We start from the raw sequence: 26809 nt of genomic DNA on the forward strand, positions 1-26809 counted from the left end.
CTCTGGAAGATAAGCTTTCTGCTCAAACATAGTTGGCACCTTCAAAAGATCACAATTGTTTTTCTAACTGCTTTCAGAAATTGTTTGCTAACTGCTTTTCAGCTATTAGGAACCTTTGAATAGACAGGTTTTACAGGACCAGGGCATTTTCTTTCAATCCTTAGTGAAAGAAGTTTTAAATACAAGTTTAATGACTTACACAATTCTTTTGGAATAAACGAGGGGGCGGGGAGGGTGTTTAGAATTTTGGAAAGTTACAAATAGACTAATCCTTCCCATGGAAAAATGCTATTCTTTCTACCCTGTTTCTCCAACAATACGGCCTCCCCAATAGGAAGTCCCAGCATGTTTTATAGGCATGAAATGAAATTAAGCCCCTCCCCAAATTAAGGCCTATATTAAAACATGCGAAATGGGGGGAATGGTGGGGAGCTTGCCGTAGGAAGTACTTTTGTTGCACACCCTGATATGGTGCTGCCTGCGTTGACCTCGATACGAAGTGCCCCACCAACGCCGAGGTCAACATCCAAGCCATCGCCACCCGCCCGCCCGCCCAAAGATGCAAGGGGGGAATTAAGTCACCCCGAAAAGACGGCCTAGCCATTTTTTCGGGGCTCAAAAAAAAATAAGACCCGGCCTTATTATATGAGAAACACGGTATTACTATTAAATGAATAACAGAACTGGAATTACAATTCAGAAACAGAATTAAAACAGAATTACAATTACAAATAAAACAGGATTACAATTCAAGGAGAATTAAACTGGATTTACAAATACAAAATGGAGCATAATATTTTAACATTGGACATATTGAAGTGTATTTTTGAACAATGGACACAGAAGTTAATTTTAAGAATGTCTGATTCTATAGACAGCATTTAAAAGGTGTTATGAAAGAGGAACAGGTTTTTACTGGATAAAAGTAATATTGATCTCAAAGTGGATTTAAAAATGACAGGCTACAATGATATAGAAAAACAGATCACACTGGACACATAAATGAAATTGGCTGATGTCCAATAATCAAACGGAATATAGAAAATAATAAACCAAAAGAGTGACTTGAGTAACTTTCCTATATTTACAAAAGAAACTTGTCAATGCTTTGAAGAATTTAGTGAGAAGGGACAAAAAAAATGAAAAGAACTCAAATTCTAGGCTATTATTAGTTTACACATAAGCGGACATTAGAAGAAGAGATCATTTTTTATATTTTAAGAGAAGATGGCAGGTTTCTAAAATTGTTTAACAGGTAATGAAGTGATCACTTTAAATACTTCCTTTTTCTTTATTATATTCTTAATTTTCCCTTCTTTTCTATTTTTTTTTTCTTTTCTGCATTTTCAATTTTTTCTTTTTAGTTTGCATTACTTTATTTTTTTTAATTGTAATTTTAAATAAAATTACTATTAAAAAAAGAGGAACCTGAAGCATCCCCAAAAAATCATTTGCCATATACAAAAAAGTCACCACTGCAAAGAGTTCCTCAAGCATGCTTCTCAGAGACTTCAACCACTTTTTGGGTGAAGGCTGCAAAGTGATGCATTTCAGATCCAGAAAAAGCTTCCATCTGGCAAACCCATCTCTACTTACTGAACAGTATCCCAACATCTGGTTTTGGAAACATCAAAGCATGGATCGAAAAATGAAATATAACATGAACAGAAACCAGGATATCACCTTTCTGCCACAAAGCATCTGGGATAATATGAAAAGTAACCGTCACACATTTTTTATCTTTTACTCTTTAAATCCTGTTGTTTATTATGTTCAAACTAAAGTGTAAAAAATAATGGCTACTATAAACAAGTCAAACACCATCAAATAATTACCCTAGAGCAGGGGTCCCCAACCACCGGGCCCCGGACCGGTACCGGTCCGTGGATCATTTTGTACCGGTCCGCAAAGAATGAAAGTAGGGCCTACTTTGCTTGGGCCCCGCCATTTTGTTTCGACAGCGCTTGAGAAAGTGCTTCCGGGTGAGCTTGTCGGTCGTCGGTTGGAAAGCGGCATTTGGGTGCTGAAGGAATCCTCGCGCCTTAGTTTCGTCGAAGGGGGGGCGGCTTTGAACGAAGAGCCGTCCCGATGGCGGTGGAGTCTCGCGTTACTCAGGAGGAGATTAAGAAAGAGCCCGAAAAGCCCATCGACCGCGAGAAGGTACAAAGGAGGAGTTGAAGGTGGCGGGGAGAAGCGGGGGACGGCCGGCTGGCCGGTCGCTCGGTTCGCCTTGCCTTGGTCGTGCGTGCTGATGCCGGTACCGGTCCGTGGATCATTTTGTACCGGGCCGCAAAGAATGAATAATCATGAAACTGGTCCCTGGTACAAAAAAGGTTGGGGACCACTGCCCTAGAGGGAAGCTGTTTAGAAATGGAATAACACTAACTAAGGATTCTGTATTTTTCTTTATTTGTCTGTTAGCTATTTACAGAGCTCATACATATCAGTATGAACAAAGAAAAGTACTGATACACATGGACTCACCACATTATACAAATTGGCCTTGGATTTCACATTATATTGTTCAAACATGTTTTTAGTATCTCTGCTGTTCAGCATAACCATCCCCTTTTTCTATAAACATTTATGTTCGGTAATGTTTTAGTAATGATTTTCTGTATTTAGAACAATTACAGTGTAAATGCAGAGATCATCCCACCACTGTAAAAGCAGCAGGAGGAGAAGCACTATTTCTTAATATCAAAAGCACAGAAACTTTCAAGCTGTTGTAGTAGTGGCCAGTAAATGAAAAGCGTGAGCAGAGACAAGGCCATTATGTCAACCACAGAACTGGAGCAGCAAAAGACTTCAAAACTGAAGGCATTTAAATCATTTTTCACAGAGCATCCTTCAAATCCTTCAGAAAGCACCCAAAGGTGCTTTTTTCAAGAGGCAACTGGGCTTTTTGGTTTTTCTTTGAAGATGTTTCGCTTCTCATCCAAGAAGCTTCTTCAGTTGCCTCTTGAAAAAGCACCTTTGGGACAACCATGACCTGGATGACAGAATCTACACAGACATCCTTCAAATATGTAGTAAAACACTTGACAGGTTGGTTAATTTTAAAGGCATTGTTCGCCTATACCTATTTTCTGTTCCAAATACTGAACAGAGTCAAGGTACTTATCTGCATTCTATCATTGTGCCAGTGAAGCACAAAGTACAGAGCATACCAACAAGAACCTGCCTCCCCCGTCCCCCCATCAGTTTAGATAATCAACACACATTCTCATTACCATTTTCAGTTCTGTATACCTGCACTGCACTCCGAATCCATATGAAATATTTACATTCATTTCCATCAATAATTTCCCTACAGGTTTCCTTATCTCCTATAAGACAGTCTGTCTGTCACAATTCTATAAACAATATATATTCCCGAGTTTATCTAGCTTTTATACCTGCATACATGCATTTTCTGAGCAACTTCATTCCTATGCCTAATGCTTGTGTTTTTCCCCCCAGACATACTAGCAATTTCTATCTGGCAATCTAGTGCTTGGATTCAGGATTCATTCGGGATTCCTTTGTTACTTGTGGAACAAGATTCAAACCAGGCTTTGATACCCAGCTCATGTCTTTCCCCACCTATTTATATATCATGATTCATACATGGTAAGGATGCCAGTACCACAACTATAAAGTTTGAGGCGTTTATGTAGCATTTCACAGCATGATTGCCCAGAATTCCCAGTGAGCTCAAATGGATTGATTTCTGTACAGTATAACCACATCTGGAAATATAAACAAAGCATTTAAGTGCGATTATCGATATATGAACTCACCCTTCTAATCTTACATCAGGCAAACTTCGGTTGAATGCAATCATGTCACTAGCCATAAGATTAAATTGGTTGATTTTAAAAAGCTCTTTCATTTTTTCCTGATCGTCCTTGGGAATGAGAACTGCTTTCCCCATCTCTCCTGGTCCTTCTTGGCTTCTTGACATAACAGCTGAAAAAGAAGATATTAAAAAAAAAATACATGTTTTTAATCTTTCTGCATGGTTCTCATCACTTCTGTTACATTTTTTGGAATCTGGAATCCATAAGCTACGGGGCATTTTTATTTTGCTTGTGGATTCTGACTTTCAAACCCACATTTCATGAAAAGTTGGAACTAGTAGTTGATTTGAAAATCAGAATTTGAGACATACCCAGCTTTTGGGAAATCACGCCAAACAATTTATAACAGTTCATTCTCACCATGATCTCAATGTTATCCTTGCCATAATCATGCACACACATATTAGAGTCATAAGATTAAAGATGACACTTCTATCCTTCACACAAACCTACCAGTTCTCATCTAACATTTGTCTGAAAGAGAATGCTTGCAGATTGAGGTTCTTCGGGAATCCTATCTGCTCTAAAGGTCCTAATCAAACAGGGGAGATCAAAGTACATAATGTACGACCAGCAGAGGAAATCACATCTCCACAGAGCTGAAATGGAATGCACTAAAAGAAATGGATAAAACCTTGTTTTAATAATGATTGGCACATGCTTATTGGCACAATTTAGTTCTTCATATTCCTGATGATACAGTCAAATTTTTTGGAGATACTGGAAAGTCAAGAGTTCTTGTTGTTTGCTAATTTTATTTTATTAAAGTAGCCAAGGAGAATATGCTGGTGGAGAGATCTTAAATTATCAGTCGCACAACCTCAATGCCTACTAAAATAATCAGAGTCGCGATTTTTAAAAATGTTCTTCTTTTTCCTTGAGGCTACCTTTGCAAAGCAAAGGAGGAAAGGCAATCAAGTGTGTCCGTCCTGGCTGATGACTGAGTCAAAAGCTGGGAGTGGTTACCCATAGTGGCTGGAGCTAAGCTAATCAGCTTTTTTTTTTTTTTCAAAAAGTTTTGGGCAACGTGGTTCAAGATTATAACACTTGTACATAATCATACTTTCATTTCCAATGAGAACACACCCCCACCCAATCAGAACACAGCCAAGCCCCCACCCAATCATGTCACTTTTGGACCACCACTAGCAGTTAAAAGGAAGAAGCAGCTGCAAGCTCACATTACTCCGAGAAGCACAAAGCCGAAGACACAAGCCTGAACATGATGAATGAGCTTTCTTTGGGATTCCAACTCTAAATACAGCATTAATTTTTAGAAGTTGTTGTATGTAAGAATTTAATTTACTTAAAAGCTCAAAAAGCTATTGTAAGCCAGGGTTCAAACAAAGCAAGAGATAAAAGGATTATTGATTAAAATCTTATGTTTTAAGAAGCTAATCATTCCTTCTATAAATGAAATAAGAGAAATGAATAATTTTCAAATTCTTGGCTTATACCAACTATACTTTTCATAAAATAAGAATGGTTGTTTAATCTCACAGAGATGCTTTTAAAAGAAAAAACTACACTAATTAATAAAAGTTGTATTTAATAGAGAGGGTGTAATATTCCATCTCCCTGTCAGTATTCAACTTGGAAAATCTAAATGTTTTCAATATTCTGAATTCAGTGGTGTTTAGTCAAAAAATCATGATAAATCCCATCATACTCTTAAAAGCACAAATACTCCAATGGAGGCGATGATTTGTATGGAAAAAATGTTTCCTACAATGACAGATTGTGTTGAAGAAGTCAAAATGCCCTCCATTAGAGTCATTCATGGCTCCTGAATTGGAAGAAGATGTCTTGTGGTTCTGTCTGTCTCTCTCTCTTTTTATTTTGAGCAACACAGAATGGATATTGCTGAGAACCAAAACCAAGATACTATTATCTATCTCACCAGTGTCAACCTCATGGCGCCATGTTGCTGTCATGTGATGTAGTGCAATGGGTTTTCCTCTGCAGGTCTGGAGTGGGCGTGGCCTGCGTGTCGCGATTCGGCCCAGGGGCCACTGTTTGACACTGATCTAGCTAATCTCTCTTCCTCATGATAGCTCTACAGAAGGTAAGTGAGTGATTAGTGACAAGGGAGGAGAATCAGACCTGGTGGGTGGGAAATGGCTCAAGGCCTACAGAGACCCCAAGGGCAGGGAACAGAGCATGGGGTGCCTAGGGGTGGAGGCGGCCATGGACTTACAATCACATCAGGAGACCTTGAGGAGGTTAATTAAGCAAGGCAAACACATGGTCACCTAGTTTAACAACTGTCATAACTTGTGATTGTAACAACAGGTTCTGTTACAGTCCTGGGAGTTAAGGTCTGCCTATATGTTTTTTGGTGAAATTAGGAGAAAAGCTACCTAATGAGACAATTCAATGACCCAATAATACATTAGTTGTTTTTATGGTTATAGATACAATAATCACGAGGCTGACATAGTTCTTTTTTCTATCTTGCATCTTTTCTGCTTTATTTGTAAGGTTTTTTTATCTGTAAGATGACTCATTGGGAGTTAGGTGACCTAGTAATAATATAAAGAAATCTATTTTAATATTCAGAAATTGTTATCAGGGTTTAGTAAAGCAACGCTCTGTACCATTCCTCAGCTTCCTCCTCGTCTCAGAATTTGCTAATAGGTTTAATATAGCCTTCAAGGTTATATTTCACAAAGCAGGTAACAGGTGTTGATTTCCATTTTTCCTAAAATTGGATTTCTGTCAAAAATATCAAAGCAGGAATTAAACAATAATTCAATGACAAATCAGAGTTTTAGCTATTGAAAAGAAAAGTGATTGCTTGTATGTTTTTATAAGATGTTGATACTACTGTCTACTAATTAATGTTAGTTTGAAAGTTTATATGTGTGTTACACACACACACACACACACACACACACACACAGAGAGAGAGAGAGAGAGAGAGAGAGAGAGAGAGAGTTTATTCCTCAACTCTGAAAGAATCTATTCACACACCACAATGCAGTAAGACCACATTTGTGATCAGCAGGTGCTACCATATCATTATGTTATTTTGTTTGTATTCCAAAAAAGTAAATAATAAGGCTATCATATCAAAATATTTTGTATATTAGATATGGGAAAAACTGAATTAACTGATAACCGATCACTTTTTAATTCTGATCATATGTTGACTTAATTTTTTTTGGCTTGTGAATGATTTTATTCTAATATAGTTGTAAATGTGAGTGGGTGGCAATGCACTCAAATTTTGGACCATGTGGTGATAGGCCACTAGTGGTCAGTAACTTCAAGAGCCAGCCATAACTACTGATTTGTTGCTATTGCAGTGTACAATTTTGAACAGCCACTGAATGAAATGGTCATACAAAAACTAGCTGTATTTATCACATTTTCTTTAAATCAACAAATATACAGTCAATTTTCTTTTTACATCTATAGTTTTCTCAATCACCTGATGAAGACTAAATTCTAATCTACATACTCCAGTACCAACAACATATAATTGCAATGAACTTCCAAATTTTATTTATGTCACTATTCATACTCTTTCAGTGAGAATTCTACAAACATCTTTCAAGTGCAATTTTTAACAAACTACCATCTATCAGAATATCTATGGAGATTCTAGTCACCTAGGGTCATGAGTTGAACTTGAAGATGTTTTAAAGGCAGCTGGACTCTTCTGTTTTCTGAAGGCCTTTGCTCAAATCCAAGAATCTTGGATGAGAAGCAAAACGCCTTCAAAGAAAAATCAGAAAATCCAGCTGCTTTTTGAAAAGAGTCTTTGGACATCTATCAAAATAATTTTCTGGGTATTTCATTCATTCTAAATTTCAGATTTTGAATTTTGAAATTGATTTTTCCCCAAACTCACCTCTGGTTGTTTTTTATTATTTTATTCATTATTTTCTAGTGGATTGGAGAATGTGCAACTGTCACCGCCAAGAGTGTCTACACAGGATTGAAAAGCATTATATTGCAATGTTCTGCCTCTTTAGGGCATCACAACAATGCAATGTTGCTCTTAGTATTTGCTTCCTCCTTCCCCCCTTGAGGATGTCTCTGCAGCAACTGTGGACTTAGTTGTGCAACAACCAATTATTTTACATTCATTTCATTTTGATCTTCACTTCCTCCAATGTGTTACATCAATTGCATTCCACAGTATCAGACCCTCCTTTCCAAATCTTTTACACACAGATGGGCCAATATATATTGATTCTGCTGCCCATTAAAAGCTTTGATTAATCAAGACTTTAACATAATGCTTTTAACAGAAGATATAGACTAAGTTGCTGATCTTACCATACCATACTATTAATTTATTTTTGCTTCAAGGAAAGCACATTTTGGTCAGTAAACCACAAGGAACCCCACCAGTTTTAGGCCAACGTAAGGATATTCTATACAATTTGTATAGTTGTTATCTTGAAACATTGCATACTCCAAATCAGCCAGGAGAGCTATGTAATATACTGATACATATCCAAGATGCATATCTTGCACCTCATGTAATTATTCTAGTTAAAGGCAACTATTCACCACTTTCATTCTGACAATTCAGTTGCAAGGTGGAAATGTAAACTAATCACACCTTTCTAAAGTTTGAAATATAGGGAGGCTAGGGAGAAGAGTTTCTTTATAAAATCACAACTTTTCTAACGTTCCCAACAACCCTCCTTCTGCAACTGAGTAGATAAGACTTTGCTAGAATTATTTGATAGAATGATTTTTTTTTTATTATTCTACCTATGGAATATACAAACTGATGCTATAATTTCTTCTTCTTGTACAATTCATTAGAAGAGGTTTCTAAATGTGCTCATCTCAATATTAATTTTTGCCCCCACATAGGTACAGAATCAATGTACAAATGTTATGATGAAGGATGAGTTAAAATTTATTTTCTTATGAATGTATTGGTGAGGTGGAAAGAAGAGTAGTTCAGAACAGTAACTAAGATGAAAGTAAGAGAAATCAAAGCTACTGAAGGATCAGATAACAGATAATCAGAGTTGGAAGGGACCATAGGTCATCTAGTTCAACCCCGCCCAAATGGAAGACCCCATAATTTTTGACAAATGGCAGTCCAATTCTTCTTGAAAGTCTCAAGTGATGGCGCCCCACATCTTCCGAGGCAAGGTGTTCATTGATTGATTGTTCCTATTGGAAAGTTTTCCTTATTTAGTTAAATTCTCCTGTTCAGTTTCCATCTCATATAGATTTTTATCTCGCATTATTTTAGAAGTAACCCTGGGCAAACATACACAGCTCCTCTTCCTCCCTTATTCTCTCCCAAACCCCCTGGGAGGTGAATTGGGCTGGGAAGAGTCACCTGCCTTATACCCAAGGCAGGACAAGAACTCACTAACTCCTGGTTTCTAGCCAGGAGCCACTACCTTTATAGAGTATGTTAGTATGCCCTATAAAGAATCAATTATGCTAGAAATAACCACATTAGGATAGCATATTATATTTCAATTATTTGGATTATTTATAAGTAATAATGTTGTAAATTATATTCATGTATTTTTTGTTTACCAGAGTGTTGAGAAATGCCATAAAACTAAAACAGCCTTGCCTTTTAGATGTGACCGACTGATTAGGCTTAGAGCTACCCAGCTCAATTTCAATGTCACCTGGCTCTTGAAGTTGTTCCTTCACTCTTGCTCTTAAGTTTTCTTAGCTGTGGCTGCCCGCAAACAAGCTAAACTATCGCGAAGAAAGCAATCCCATGGTTGAACAGCCTTGCACCATTAAGTCAGAAACAGAGTTACACTCATTTCAGAATTGCTGCCAATGAGGTGCAACCACTTCTCCCAACACACAGGAGGATTGAAAGGAAGGAGGGAGAGAAATAACGAAGCTCCCTTTTCAAATGCAGTTCTTTAAAACCCTGTAATAAGGATTGCATGACTTTTTTACAGCTAATCTTTTAAAAAAAAAACCAATTTTGGAGGGGAAACCAACGATTCCTACATTGTGCAACATCTTCAAACACTTCATTACACAGCCTATGATTGTTGCCGATTGTCACAATCCTAGGCTGGAAATAATAATTATAATTTTAAATGGTGCTTGAAATGGTTATGGTGGTCTTCAACTTAACCACCACCGCTGGAGCCCATGAATTTGTTGCTATGGAGAAATTTGTTATGAGTTTTGCCCAACTTCACAAAAATTTTCTTGCCGTGGTTTGTTAAGGAATCATGCGCTGCTAAATTAGTAACACGGGTTGTTAAGGGAATCTGGCTTCCCACTGACATTGTCCATTGTCAGGTCACAAAAAGGGATCATGTGACCTTGGGAGACTGTGATTGTCATAAATATGAGTCATTTGTCAAGCATCCGAATGTAAATCATATGACCATAGGAATGCTGCAACAGTCATAAGTGTGAAAGGGTCATGTCATCTCAGTGCTTAGTCACCAACAGTCCACTAAATGAACTGTTGTAAATCAAGGACTACCTGTATAAGATATTTAATTATTCCTATCTTGCAATGAAGAAGAGAAAATGAAAGTTCCATTGACAATGTTCCAAGACTGGTTGGTTCATAATGCCCCTTTCGAGTGTTGAAGCGATAGAAGAATTTCTTAACGGCTAATGCCATTGCATGGAATAGGATTGAAACCAATACTTTGCCAGATAGCAAATTTCAAGGAAAAAATAGTAGTAAGCACTGTGAACTTGATAGCAGATGGCTTTATTTGTTTTGTTTTGTTTTATCCAGAGCTGACATATACTTGATGTTAGTTGCCCTTGAAATACAACAGCTCTTTGATATACTTTATAATTAGCGATGTTTACTTTATATAACATCAGAGATCTTCCTATAGAACAAAGCCTGTATTTCTGTCCTTGAACCTGTCACTATATAAGAAGACAAGAACATTAAACTGACACCAGATACTAAGCAAGGAACTCATTTTATTGTTTTGTGACTTGGCTCATTTCTCATAATCTTCTGACTATTTAAGTAAAGAAAGTCTCATTTGATCGTCAATTTTATAGCAGAATGTAGATCCCCAACATTTGCATTATATAATGTAATAATACGTGTACTGTGGAATTTTATATACAGAGCCTCAAGAAGCCCAGTTAGCCATTTTATTCTTTAAAGTTTAGAATCTTATCCTGTTACAGATTCAGTTAGTCTGTTTCTCAACAGTCCCTCCTCACATTGTCATTTAATCTCATTTTATAGTTAGTTCATATATATTGCATTGTGTGTTTTCTACAGCACCTTAAAGAGAAATTCTATTAAAGAAAGGATTTATTTATTCATTACATTTATATACTACACTCATATCAAACTCTGAGTGGATTATGAAATCTCCTTTCCAAAAACGTTCTAAAATCTGAAACAAGGATTGTGTACTTTATGACAGCTTTTAAACAACTTTTTATTTAAAGACTAATTTTGGAGACAAAACCTAAACATCTGAAAGATCAGATAAAATGTTTCAAAGAATAATCAGTGATGGTGCTCATATACAATGCTGTAGGATTAGAGCGACTATTTATCTATTTGCATAGTTTATTTTAATCACAATTTGGCAGTCAACCATCGAATTATATGGTGGCCTGCTTCCATATGTAATATTGTCATAAATCAAGATTTGCAATTGTATTGCTTCAAATTACATATCACACTAAGATAAAACCAAATAAATTACATTAATATTAGAGGCTGGCTATCTTCAGAACCACTCTGGTATACTGTTTTTAAAAACCAGATAATCTGAAAAAAGAAAGAAATGGTGAACTGAGAAGGCTTGGATTTTAATGGTGTCGACTGCAACAGAATGAAGAGTCAAGAAAGAGAATTGAGATTGTCCATGTTTCCAAACAGTTGCTCATTATGAAGAGACACCAAGACAGTAGTTTTCAGCAGGTTTCGAAGTTTATAGCTCTGGAAGATAAGCTTGCTCAAACATGGTAACTTCAAAGATCACAATTGTTTTCTAATCAAGCTAGAAATTGTTAACTGCTTTTCTAGCTATTAGGAACCTTTGAATAGACAGGTTTACAGGACCAGGGCATTTTCTTTCAATCTTTAGTGAAAAGAAGTTTTAAACAAGTTTAATGATTACACAATTCTTTTGGAATAAACGGGGGGGAGGAGGAGGGTAGCGAATTTTGAAAGTTACAATTGACTAATCCTTCCCATGGAAAAATGCTATTCTTTCTATTACTATTAAATGAATAACAGGATCCGAATTACAATTCAGAAACAGAATTAAAACGAATTACAATTACAAATAAAACAGGATTACAATTCAAGGAGAATTAAACTGGATTTATAAATACAAAATGGAGCATAATATTTTAACATTGGACATATTGAAGGATATTTTTGAACAATGGACACAGAAGTTAATTTTAAGAATGTTCATCTATAGACAGCATTTAAAAGGTTAGGTAAGAGGAACAGGTTTTTACTGGATAAAGTAATATTGATCTCAAAGTGGATTTAAAAACATACAATGATATAGAAAACAGATCACACTGGACATGTAAAAGAAATTGGCTGATGTCCAAAATCAAACGGAATATAGAAATAATAAACCAAAAGAGTGACTGAGTAACTTTCCTATATTTACAAAAAAGAAACTTGTCAATGCTGAAGAATTTAGTGAGAAGGAAAAAATGAAAAGAACTCAAATTTAGGCTATTATTAGTTTACAAAGTGGACATGCATTAGAAGAGGAGACTATTTTATATTTTAAGAGAAGATGGTTTCTAAAATTGTTTAACAGGTAATGAAGTGATCACTTTAAATACTTCCTTTTCTTTATTATATTCTTAATTTTCCTCTTTTCTATTTTTTTTCTTTTCTGCATTTTCAATTTTTTCTTTTAGTTTGACTTTATTTTTTTTTAATTGTAATTTTATATAGTACACTTATTAAAAAAAGAGGAACCTGAAGCATCCCCAAAATCATTTGCCATATACAAAAAAAGTCACCACTGAAGAGTTCTCGTTATTTCTCAGAGACTTCAACCACTTTGGGTGAAGGCTGCAAAGTGATGCATTTCAGATCCGAGAAAAAAAGCTTCTATCTGGCAAACCCATCTCTACTTACTGAACAGTATCCCAACATCTGGTTTTGGAAACATCAAAGCATGGATCGGGAAAATGAAATATAACATGAACAGAACCAGGATATCACCTTTCTGCCACAGCATCTGGGATAATATGAAAGTAACCGACACACATTTTTATCTTTTCCTACTTTAAATCCTGTTGTTTATTATGTTCAAACTAAGTGTAAAAATAATGGCTACTATAAACAAGTCAAACACCATCAAATAATTACCCTAGGAGCAGGGGTCCCCAACCACGGGCCCGGACCGGTACCGTCCGTGGATCATTTTGTACCGCCCCAAGAAGAATGTTAGGCCTACTTTGCTTAAAGCCCGCTTATTTTGTTTTCGACAGCGCCGAGAAAAGCCCGGTGAGCTTGTTGGCCGTCGTTGGAAAGGCATTTGGGTGCTGAAGGAATCTCGGCCTTAGTTTCTTGCCGGGGGGGCGGCTTTGAACGAAGAGCCTGATAAGTGGGTGGAGTCTCGTTACTCAGAGGAGATTAAGAAAGAGCCCAAAAGCCCATCACGACCGAGGAAGGTAAAAGAAGGAGTTGAAGGCGGGAGAAGGGGGACGGCCGCTGGCCGGTCGCTTCGCTTCTGCCTTGTCATGGATGCCGGTACTGGGTCCAGGATCATTTTGTACCGGACGCAAAGAATGGTTAATCACGTGGAAACTGGTCCCGGTAGCAAAAGGTTAGGATCACTGCCTAGAGGGAAGCTGTTTAGAAATGAATAACACTAACTAAGGATTCTATTTTCTTTATTTGTTGTTATTATTTATATAGCTCATACATACAGTACATGAACAAAAAGTGCACTGATACAAATGGACTACCCATTATACAAATTGGCCTTGGTTTTCACATTATATTGTTCAAACATGTTTTAGTATCTCTACTGTTCATATAACCATCCCCTTTTCTATAAACATTTTATGTTCGTATTGTTTTAGTAATGATTTTCTGTATTTAGAACAATTACAGGTAATGCAGAGATCATCCCACCACTGTAAAAGCAGCAGGAGGAGAAGCACTATTTCTTAATATCAAAGGCACAGAAACTTGCTGTTGTAGTAGTGGCCAGTAAATGAAAAGCGTGAGCAGACAAGGCCATTATGTCAACCACAGAACTGAGCAGCAAAGACTTAAAACTGAAGGCATTTAAATCATTTTTCACAGAGCATCCTTCAAATCTTCAGAGCACCAAAGGTGCTTTTTTCAAGAGTGTCTGGGCTTTTGTTTTTTCTTTGAAGATGTTTCTTCTCATCCAAGCTTCTTCAGTTGCCTCTGAAAAGCACCTTTGGGACAACCATGACCTGGATGACAGAATCTACACAGACATCCTTCAAATATGTAGAAAACACTTGACAGGTTGGTTAATTTTAAAGGCATTGTTCATTATACCTTATTTTCTGTTCCAAATACTGAACAGAGTCAAGGTATTTATCATATTCTATCATTGTGCCAGTGAAGCCAGCACAGAGTATACCAACAAGAACCTGCTCCCCGTCCCCCCATAGTTTAGATAATCAACACATTCTCATTACCATTTTCAGTTCTCTATACCTGCACTCCTAATCCATATGAAATATTTATATTCATTTCATCAATAATTTCCACAGGTTTCTTTATCTCTATAAGACAGTCTGTCTGTCATAATTCTATAAATCAATATATATTCCCGAGTTTTCTTAGCTTTTTACCCGTATACATGCATTTTCTGAGCAACTTCATCTTATGCCTAATGCTTGTGTTTTTCCCCCAGACATACTAGCAATTTCTATCTGGCAATCTAGTGCTTGATTCAGATCTGATTCGACCTTTGTTGTGGCACAAGATCTAAACCAGGCTTTGATACCAGCTCATGTCTTTCCCCACCTTTTATATATCATGATTCATACATGTAGGATGCCAGTACCACAACTATAAAGTTTGAGGCGCATGTAGCATTTCACAGCATGATTGCCCAGAATTCGCAAGAGCTCAAATGGATTGATTTCTGTACAGTATAACCACATCTGAAATATAAATAAAGTTACTTAAGTGCGAGTTATTATGGAACTCACCCTTCTAATCTACATCAGGCAAACTTCGATGAATGCAATCATGTCAATAAATATAAGATTAAATTGGTTGGATTTTAAAAGCTCTTTCATTTTTTCCTGATCGTCCTGGAATGAGAACTACTTTCCCATCTCTCTTGTCCTTCTTGGCTTCATATAACAGCTGAAAAAAGAAGATATTAAAAAAAAAACATGTTTTTAATCTTTCTGCATGGTTCTCATCACTTCTGTTACATTTTTGGAATCTGAATCCATAAGCTACGGGGCATTTTATTTTGCTTGTGGATTCTGACTTCAAACCCACATTTCATGAAAAGTTGGAACTAGTAGTTGATTTGAAAATCAGAATTTGGGACATACCCAGCTTTTGGGAAATCATGCCAAACAATTTATAACAGTTCATTCTCACCATGATCTCAATATTATCCTTTGCCATAATCATGCACACACATATTAGAGTCAAAGATTAAAGATGACATTCTGTATCTTCACACAAACCTACCAGTTCTTACTCTAATATTTGTCTGAAAGAGAATGCTTGCAGAATGAGGTTCTTCGGGAATCCTATCTGCTCTAAAGGTCCTAATCAAACACAGGGAGACTCAAAGTATGACATATGTACGACCAGCAGAGGAAATCACATCTCCACAGAGCTGAAATGGAATGCACTTAAAAGAAATGGATAAAACCTTGTTTTAATAATGATTGGCAGACTTTCAGACTTTTTTTGGACAGTGGTTTCAGATTTAAATTTGGGGCAGCCTATTGCTGTGCCAGAATGGTTTTTCTTCATCCTGATTAGTTGGGAGTCTTGGTCTGTGTTTATTGGTCTCGGAGTTTGCTGTGTTCTGCTTGATTGGTGTCTCTAATATCTTCTGTCTGTTTTTGCTCTTTTTGTATCTTGATTGGCTGTGCAGTATTGGCTGGCAGTATTATATATATATATATATATATATATATATATATATATATATATATATATATTCCTAAGATAATTTCCAACATTTTAAACTGAATGCCAATATACGTTCCCATGTGGTATCCCCCTTATACAATCCCTAACCCTTATCTCTAAATCTCGAAACTTTTTATCATTCCTTTTAATTTTGGCTATTTCCCTTTTCTAAATTTCCAGTCTTTCTTCTTTTTTCCTTCTAGTTTTATTTTTATTTCCCTCTGCCTGCCGGGCATGTTTCCCCCCCTCCTTTTCAGATCTCTATTTTGGGGTTTCTTCTTATATATTTTCTCTTCTTCTTAGTCTTGAGTGTCTTATCTCTTTTATTTATTTATTTATTTATTTATTTATTTATTTATTTATTGTTTGTTTGTTTGTTTTGTTTATTTATTTATTTATTTATTTATTTGATTTGCCAATTGTTTACAAGATAATAAGTATAAGTGTATACATAGTTGTGAATACATGAAATGGGTACATATAAGAAAAATAAAGAAAGAATAAGAGAAACAATAGGACAGGGACAGTAGGCACGTTGGTGCGCTTATGCACGCCCCTACAGACCTCTTAGGAAAGGGGTGAGGTCAATAGTAGACAGTCTAAGGTTAAAGTTTTTGGGGTTTGGGGAAGAGACTACAGAGTCGGGTGAGAGTATTCCAGACATTGACCACTCTATTGCTGAAGTCGTATTTCCTGCAATCAAGTTTGGTGCGGTTAACTTTGAGTTTGTATCTATTGTGTGCTCTTGTGTTGTTATGGTTGAAGCTGAAGTATTCATTGACAGGTAGGACATTGCAATGTATGATTTTATATACCATGCTTAAATCAGACCGAAGACGGCATAATTCAAGGTTTTCTAGTTCTAGAATTTCAAGTCTGGTGGCATAAGGTATTCTACAACGAGTAGAGGAGTGGAGAACTCTTCTTGTGAAATATTTCTGGACTTTCTCAATTGTGCTAATATCAGATATTGTCTCTAATGTCGATGTCTCTTGTTTTAAGTCCTTTTATGTCCTTTGACAATGGTCCTTGTTCTTCATGCTCATCAAGGCTGTTATTTTCCTCTTTTAATTCGTCCTCTCTGGGCTTCCTTTGTTCTTCCGCAAGCTGTGACGCCATTACTTTACTCAACGTTAACTCCACCAATCTCATTCTTTCTTTAAACATCTCTCTCACATTTTGGAGCTCCAACTTAAATTCTTTGCTTATTTCTTCCATTTCTTTGGTCTATTAAGTTATTCTTTATTTTATTAAAAGTCAAATTTTTCTGTTATAGTCCTTGTCAAAAGTCTCCTTTTTAACTGTAATCCCCTCTTATATTTTTTTATAAGGCTTCTGGGGATCTTGTTATGTACGACCAGTAATTTTCCATAGAAACATAAAAGAAGGAAATCTTTAATCCTTAGGTGGCGCTCTATATCATTTTCTTCTTAGAATTCTTTTATATTTAATTCACTTTTCCATAGTATTAATATTAGATTTAACCAATTCCGAATAAGACCAGCATTTTATCCAATGCCTGATTAATGTCCAATTCTGTATGTTATTCCAAATTTAGTCTCTAATCACATATAATTCTTTTATTTCCAGTTTTTTCTTTACTTTATATTTTCCTCTTATTTCTCATTTGCCACTACCACTCTTCCAAATGGGGGGTCTTTCTTTCCACTTTTTGGGGTTATCAAAAAAATATTCAAAGTCTTTTATCCAGTTACACGTTGCTCACCACTTTCACTCTCCAGCACAAAACTTGTGTCCCGGCAGCTTCCTGTCTTCAGGGCAGCCATTAAAAGACTGCCACTTCTCCCTGTCTTCTAGGGGAGTTTGCCAAGCCAGGGAGGGGAGATGCATCTCCCCTCGACCCAGCTGGTGGTCTCCCCCTCTTCCCCCCCACCCCTACGAGGTGGGTCAGATGGATCCGGTTCTTTAAGGACCCCTCCAACAGGGTAAGCTGCGCACAATCGCGGTCTCTGATCTGTCATCGACCAGAGAGCCACCGGAAGTTTAAACTATTCAACTTTGACAGACTCAGTCCAATCAGCTAGGACACTGATCAACCCATGCCTGACCATGCCTGATCTATCGCAGCCTTACAAGGGAGAACTAGGTAACAACAAATCAGGAAAAGCTGTTCTGAATGAACGTGTTATCTGAGCTTAATTATCACCATTATACCATTGCTAATGCATTGTTCAAATTGTCTGTTTTGGACTCCATTTTTAACTGGTTCAAATCTTCTACTACTCAAGCTGAAACCAAAGTGTATTATGTATTACACCATGCAGACTATCCCACATTCTACCCAGCTTCCATTTTTTAGAAAGAGAAGAATGAAACTTCCTTTCCAGATGATCCTAAGGCTGGGGACTATCCATATGATTGTGATGTACAATTTATAAAAAGAAGTGGGGAGAAATAGACTTTTAAGGGGGGAAAATGGGCAGAGAGAATCAGAAACCAACAAATCAGTAAAATGGATTGTGCTGTCAAGCCTTTAGCAACTTTGTGCAGCCAAAAACCTTAGATTCATACAGAGAGTTATTAGCCAGGTTAATTGAAAGGAAAAACGGGTCTAGGTTACAGAATCTTAGAAACAGTTTATGCATACTTTTGCAACCCATTTATCACTTAAGTTTACGTGGGCTGCAATTCCTCAATCGTCTTGCAGATTGCAGCAGTGGAGAACATGCTGCTAATTTTCCTGATGTCCTGATCCTTAATATTGAGAAGTCCATTACATATACACCATGGGCACAGAATCTATTATTTGAGAGAGAGAGAGACATGGGATACTGGAACTTCAAGCAGAAACACCCCATATTGCAATACTCGGATGCAGCTCCTATTTCAATATCTCAAATGATCCATTTGTTAAAATACTGAATTTTCCAAATGATACAACAGTGATTGGTCTCATTTGAGACAACGATGAATTCGTATACAGACGGGAGGTTGTACAACTTGCCTCGTAATGTAACCAGAACAATCTGGAACTGAACACACTCAAAACCGTAGAAATGATGGTAGACTTTAGGAGAAACCCTCCCATACTACCACCTCTTACAATACTAGACAACACAGTATCAACAGTAGAGACCTTCAAATTTCTAGGTTCTATCATATCTCAAGACCTAAAATGGACATCTAACATCAAAAACGTCATCAAAAAAGCAAAACAAAGAATGTTCTTTCTGCGCCAACTCAGAAAGCTCAAACTGCCCAAGGAGCTGCTGATACAGTTCTGCAGAGGGAATTATTGAGTCTGTCATCTGCACCTCTATAACTGTCTGGTTTGGTTCTGCAACCCATCAAGACAGACACAGACTTCAGAGAGTAATTAGGACTGCAGAAAAAACAATTGCTACCAACCTGCCTTCAATCAAGGACCTGTACACTGCACGAGTTAAAAAGAGGGCTGTGAAAATATTTACAGACCCTTCACATCCCGGACATAAAATGTTTCAACTCCTTCCCTCAAAACAATGCTATAGAGTACTGCACACCAGATCAACTAGACACAAGGGCAGTTTTTTTCCCAAAACGCCATCACTCTGCTAAACAAATAATTCCCTCAACACTGTCCAACTATTTACAAAGTCTGCACTACTGTTAATCTTGTCATTACTCCTTATCACCCATCCCCTCCCACTTGTGACTGTATGATTGATTTCTTATTGTACCCTATGACTATTGTTAAGTGTTGTACCTTATGATTCTGAACTCTTGACAAATGTATCTTTTCTTTTATGTACACTGAAAGCATTTGCACCAAGACAAATTTCTTGTGTGTCCAATCACACTTGGCCAATAAAGAATTCTAATTCTATTCTATTCCTATTTGACAAACGAATATGTTCAATAACAGAGATGTAGACAAGTACAGTATGTTACTGCTGCAAATATTTCTCACCCTGATCAGCTATTCTGGAATTAAATGGGCACATTTTTTAACTCTACCGAAAACAGTAGAAATATATATATATATATTGGCCGAAGGTCATGCAGCTGGATTCATGCCTATGGTAGGACTAGAACTCACAGATCCCTGGTTTTTATCTCAGTGTCTAAAACGACCACACCGACATGAAATCCCCTTAAAAGATTTAACATAGATTTAAATCTTAAAAGATTTAACACAGAAGCTACAGAGCTCATGGGATTTTACTTCCAGATTTTACCAAACAACTGTCCAATTCTTCATCTATTGATAGCAAATTTCTCAGAACTTTGATGAAACAAAGTGCTTCCGGCTAAAAATAACAATCAAGGGAAATCTGCGATTGCTGTGAAGAAGAAAAGCTTCAGCCATTCTGTTTTCTTCAGAAAGGAAAACCTCTGTCTAGACAACAGTTACACTGATTTGCCAGAACAACTGGACAAGCTTTGGTTTCAGTAAGTCCACAGGAAGTTCAAAGCAATGCTAGATGTTATCAACATTTACTTTTCTACCTTGATTGCATGAATACTCTCATGGGTGTCCTTATAGGAAGAAATTCATTCATAATGGAAATCCTGGTGTGGACAGGCAAATATCCCAAGAGGAATTAATTATACATAATTCTCAAGAGGAATTAAGGAGGATATTTCTGTTTCAGCCTATGATCTTGTTGTGCTTTCTGTGGTAGAAACAAGCTCATATGCAAAATTTAGAATTAAACTATCAGTAACGGTAGGACTTTGTTTTCCCTTATCAGCCAACACCCCAGTTTACATCTCCATATATTTAGTTGACCAATCATGTCATGTACACACACATTGATTGTTTAAATTATCAAGGAATATAAGAAAACTCTAATGAGATTGCAATCAAAATTGCTGCTGCAGTCCTTTTTTGCTCAAACCATTTTTTTCTGTGCCTGCCACAGATTAACCATTTGAACTGTGGACCACCCTTCAGATACTTCTACAACTCCAGAGAAGAGTTTTATATAATCATATAGAAAAGTTACACAGCAGTGTACCGGAAAATCAGAATTTGTTTTACTGCTGCTGTATTCCCCTTTTAGAAAGAAGAAAAGAAAACCTTAACAGAACAGCAAAAAAATAATAAAACATAATAAAATAAAATAAAAATAATAACATAAAATAATAAAATAAATAAAAAATAAAATAAAATCTATGCATCATGCAACAAGGCTGCCTAGAAAATACTGGAATCAGACAGGCACTTGACGAGCAAATTTAGGCAATTTAAGTGAGGTGCTTGGGTGCAGCAAATTCCCCCATACTTTTTTTTTAATCCCTCAAGACTAAGGAGCTTGAAGATTTTTTTTTATAATCTGCTAAACTGGCATCTCCTTTTTCAAGTGTTCTTGGTATAGAACTGTACTACAAAGCATATCACTGTTCTCAGATGAATCTGAACCAGCAGCTACAAGGACCTTGAGAAATTGTTGCAGTGCAACAATCGTAACAAGGCTTATCTCATCAAGATTTCCTGTCCTTCTCTTTGGGATGTCAAATTCCAATGATTTCTTGACACAAAGGTCTGCAAGACATCTATTCCAATTTTTTTCCTCTCTTTCAAGTTTAGATCTTCTGGTAGATCTAGGTCGATCTTTGTAAGAAAGGCATTTTTGATTTTTTGGATAATAGATGCAGCTGGACAGACAAAGTGATCAAAATCGTTCAAGGAAGAAGCATATATTACTACTTTATTGCTTTTCAAATTGCTTCATTAGGAATAGCCACTTTTGTAATGATATGTTTTGGACAATTATATTGTATAGATAAAACATTGCTAGGCAATTAACTAAGCTGATGTGTATTTTAAGTAGAAACATTGATGTAAGGGATTATTTAATCATTTTCAAACTTAATTTAAACAACACCGCAATGCACTGAGATACTGAAATTCCAGGGAATTGTCTCTTGTATTCTGGTAATTGGCTAATGAATTAAGGTGCTAGTCTAGCATTGGGGAAACCTGAGTCCTACTGTGGTCATGGAAATCAACTGGAGGATTTTGATCCAGGAAAAAGAAGGTAACAGCAAGTTATTTTCAAAATTATTGCCAAGGAAACTACCTAGATGTTGTTGTTGGTTTGTTCTGTTTAGCTTCCGAACATCTCATCACCAGGCTAGGTGACATTCTCAGCAGGACTTCAGTTCAAGCATCTTGTTTCAGTTCTGCACCACTTGTATTCATTTGTTGTGGTCATGTGGTCAGTGGGTCATGTGACCTGCTGGTCATGCCGTGTTGCCTGTCATGTGAGCGACTAGTCATTATGTGTGACAGTCATTGGTTATAGTGGACAGCTGTAGGATATAGTAGAGGTCATAGAGCAGGGGTGTCAAACTCGCTTTGTCACGGCATTGTCACATGACATATCAGGACTTCTTTCCCCTTCGCTAAATGGAGTGGGAGTGGGGCCAGCATGGGTTGTGAGTTTGACACCCCTGTTATAGAGACAGCACTGAGCCCCTCTTCACTTGCTGACCTTCATGCATAATAACCACACAACAGGTCACCACATGGCATGACAAGCCAGTCGCACGGCTCACAGACCATATAGCCACATGAAATCAGTAGAAGTAGCGAAGAACTGAAACAAGACGCTTCGACCAAAGTCCCGCTGAGGATGTCACCTAGCCTGGTGGCAGAATATTCAGAAACTATATAGCAAGCTCAGATAACAAACCACCACCAGTATCCAAGCCATAAATATTTTCTAGCATTTGTAAATTGCCTGGATTTGTCCCCATAATTGCAAAGGGTGAAGTCTGAATCAAAACAGAAAAGACCCAAAGAACCCTAAAAGTAGGAAATTGAAACATCTAAGTGAACTACAAATTACTATAAGTCACCCCAAAATGTTTGCAGCATATGCGCACACTGGGCAAAAAATACTGGCACCAGAATTCCAAGGCTAAAGTTCATTTAAGTATTTCAAAACCATAGTTCAGCTCAGTTGAATGTACTGCCCTCCCAAATTATTTGGGAAAGAAATCCCAATGCTTGTGTAGTAAGAAAGTTAACGCACAGGAAAAAAAACTGAGGAATAAAGGCAAACAAGCCAATATGAAATGTATAGTATGTGCTATTAGTAAATATCTTCTTAAGGAATTAGTCTTTTTGACATGCTTATGCTTTGACCCAAATGTATAGTGTTTATGGAAAAACTATCACAATATTGTACCTGCATGGATGTACTAATTCTTCTAAAACATGTCAAACAAAATTTTTGGTTATATTAGTTAGCTGCAGGCTGCTATTAGCAGCAAGAAACCAGCAATTGTCAGCAATGGGCTGATGAGAATGTAGCCAAGGGTCTTATGTGACAGCCACAACATAGTGACCCATGTTCTAAAGAACCCACTTTACTTTAATAAATATTTCATAACCCCAGCATATTCTATTCATATAAGAATGAGCAGGATGCTAAAAGCAGGAAAATGGATTTTCCGGTGTATGAGGCACAGCATGGGAGAAGAACAAAACTAAAATTTCGTCGGCTCTGTAACTTCTATCAAAGCAACAGATTCAACTGATCAGTTATCATTTGGATCTGTGCATAACGGCACAAAGAAATGTTTTCCCTATTCCCCCACCAAAACAGCAGTTTTTGTTTTTGTCTGGAAAGCGTGGGTGCCTTGCCCTAGGAATGATAAAAGGCACACTCTGTGGTCCATTAAACTTGATCTTACAGATTTGCACAGAACAGGAAGAAAATATCCAAACTGTGCCATTTTGCTTCCCTTGATTTCTCCCCAATCAGAAATTCTGCATTTCCTCTTAACAGGAACAGTTCTTCTGCACTTGTTTTTTTGGCATTCCCATCAAATCCTCTGAATATATCCCACTGCCTAAAAAAAACATTATATTTGGATTGCTGGACTCTGTGTGTGTGTATTGGGGGAGGTGGGGAGGTAGAGAACAGCAGTCGTTGCTTGTTTTTCCTTCATGCTAAAAATGTATTACATCAATCCATGTTTTTAATTATGAATCGCTAATGAATTTCAGATAATTTGAATAAATACATTGCGTTGTGAGAGAAGGATGCCCAGTCTTCAAATAGCAAAAATGAGTAATTTTTAAATCATTATTTAATTGTATACATATAGGGACATTCAGAAATTTACTAGGAACCCTGATGGCACTGTGGTTGCAATGCAGTATTGCAGGTAAACTGCCCACAGTCAGGAGTTCGATCCTGATGGGACTTAAGGTTGACTCAGCCTTCCATCCTTCCAAAGTCAGTAAAATGAGGACCCAGATTGTTGGGGGCAATATACAAATAATGCTTCTACATTGTGAATCGCCCAGAGAGTGCTTTAAAGTACAATGGGTGGTATATAAGCCTAAGTGCTATTGCTATTGCTATTTTACTTCCCAAAAAAATCAATTTCATATTTCATTTACAGATGCTTCACTTTGCTTTATACTGACTGTTAAAAAGCTCAGATACATGGATGTTTGCACAACCACACAGTTATAAAACTATGAGGTCTTTCTTATTAACCTATGTTCTTCAGTAAGCGAGAGTGTTTTTATATAAGTAGTCATCCTCAATTTACAACAGTTATTTTAGTGACTGTTCAAAATTATAACAATGCTGAATAAAATGACTTATGACCGTTTTTCACAGTTACAACCAGAGGTGGTATTCAGCAGGTTCTGACCAGTTCTGGAGAACTGGTAGTGGAAATTTTGAGTAGTTTGGAGAACCGGCAAATACCACCTCTGGTTGGCCCCTCCACAACTATTCTCTGCCTCCAGAGTCCCAGCTGATTGGCTGGGTCTTCTTTTGTTGCCCTGCACAGGAGAACGGAGCTGGAAAGCAGGTTAGTGGGGTGGGGAGGGAATGGGGATTTTGCAATGTCCTTCCCCTGCCACGCCCACCAAGTCATGCCCATCAAGCCACACCATGCCCACTAAGCCAAACCCACAGAAACGGAAGTTAAAAAAAAAATGAATCCCACTACTGGTTACAACCTTTGTAGCGTCTCCATGATCATGCGATCAAAATTCAAATGCTTGGCCTCTGGTTCATATTTATGACTGTTACTGTGTCCCACAAATAGTTTCTGGTTAGTTCTTGACAAAAGGTGTGAAGATCCGAATTTAGGATTTTGGAGAAGTTCCCTAAGAATGGACTCCAGCACTAGCCTGAAAGCTTGGAAGAATAAAACTTTGGTTCCAGTGACCAACTCAGATTGGATCCTGCAATGTTATCCTGGGACACATATATTTGCCTTCATTTGCAAGATCCCAACTTAATTCAGGATTTGTTATTCTAATTCTAAATGTATTGCTTGCTACAGTAAATTTATTGGAAGAATATAATCTGTTTGCTTTTATGACTGATAGGAATTCCTTCTCTCTAATTAATAACTGCAACACTACTCCACTTAATCTTAAAGCTTATTAAAAGAAAGCATGGGAGACTACCATGAAATGGAATGCCAGCATATTGGAAGAAAAAAATGCAAACAAGAATTATTCCAAATGATGAAATAATCAACACATAATCTAAAATCAGTGTATATAAGACCTACAATATAATTTAAAATTAATCACGTTTAAATATTACAGGGCATTCAATGTTCATATTCACATTTGGAAATAAAGTAGCTTCACACATAAATAATATTATGAAAAATATCTCTTTAAATATATTAAAATGTTTCTCCTCTTGATCATAGTTATTTATTATTGTGTTCAAAATTAAATGTGGAAGGAGAGCATAACATTTTTAAAATAAAATAGTGTTTATATTTTCTACATTTGAGTTCTGAAATAAGAGTCTTAAATGTGAATGAAAATATTTTAGTGTGGTAAAGCATTTGTATGAATTGCTTTGGTTTTGAACTGGATTCATTACAGCACTGTAAATATTGGTAGATTGCCAAGGTTCTATATAGGAAGAAAATTTAATCCTAATGATCTCATTAAGTACACTGGAAAAATAACTTACTGGACAGATCAAATCACTGATTTATTCCATTTTTTAATGTTAAGGAATTATTTCCTCCTGTCAGTTAAATCAGCTTTAAAATTGGGTCCAATAATCACTTGCAAGAAGCCAACTTTCTATTATTAATAGAAGCTGAAGAAAACAGACAATTTTCCTATAGCAATTTTCTGGCATTTGTTTAACCAACTGTGATTTGAGAAGTGCCAATGTCATCATGCAAAGTGCCGTCCTTCTTAAAGCCAAATAAGGAGTCTGATTATCTTTTCCTGAGTTAATTTTAGCTTTAACAGAATAAGAGATTTGGAATGGATCTTGGAGGTCTTTTAGTCCAACCCACTGCTCAGCCAGGAAACCCTATACTATTTCAGACAAACAGTTGTCCAATCTCAATCTTAAAAACTTCCAGTGTTGGAGCATTCACAACTTCTGGAGGCAAGTTGCTCCACTGATGAATTGTTCTAACTGTCAAGAAATTTCTCAATTCTAGGTTGCTTTTCTCCTTGATTAGTTTCCATCCATTGCTTCTTATCCTGCCTGATACAGGTGCTTTGGAGAATAATCTGACCCCCCTCTTCTTTGTGGCAGCACCTTAGAAATTGGATCACTGCTATCACGTCACTCCTAGTCCTTCTTTTTATTAAACTTGACATACCCAATTCCAGCAACTGTTCTTTATGTTTTAGCCTCCAGTCCACTAATGATCTTTATTGCTCTTCTCTGCAATCTAGACTCTCAACATCTTTTTTAAACTATGGCAACCAAAACTGGATGTAGTATTCCAAGTGGTCTTACTAAGACATTGTGTGTGTGTGTGTGTGTGTGTGTGTGTGTGTGTGTGTGTAGTATTTTATGTATATTATATGTGTGTGTATTCAACCCCAATATAGACTTTAAGCAGTGCATAATGCACACTGTTCCATTTTATCAAAAAGGAAGCTGAAGTCTACTTTATCAAATGCCTT

The 26809-nt window shown here is 36.8% G+C and overlaps 1 protein-coding gene across 6 annotated transcripts in view; it reads right to left on the bottom strand.

The window, feature by feature from the left end:
* Positions 1-26809, bottom strand: part of GALNT13 (polypeptide N-acetylgalactosaminyltransferase 13) — a 239269-nt gene that overhangs the window by 134202 nt on the left and 78258 nt on the right. For all 6 annotated transcript variants that reach the window (XM_026680097.2, XM_087949975.1, XM_087949973.1 and 3 more), the window contains exon 3: positions 3783-3951. In XM_026680097.2, coding sequence (XP_026535882.1) covers positions 3783-3951 — 169 coding nt within the window. The remainder of the gene's footprint in view (positions 1-3782; positions 3952-26809) is intronic.

Source organism: Notechis scutatus, chromosome 1, assembly GCF_049901735.1.
Source record: "Notechis scutatus isolate UNSWTSFEM ecotype Mainland chromosome 1, rNotScu1.2, whole genome shotgun sequence".
NCBI classification, from domain to species: Eukaryota; Metazoa; Chordata; class Lepidosauria; order Squamata; family Elapidae; genus Notechis; species Notechis scutatus.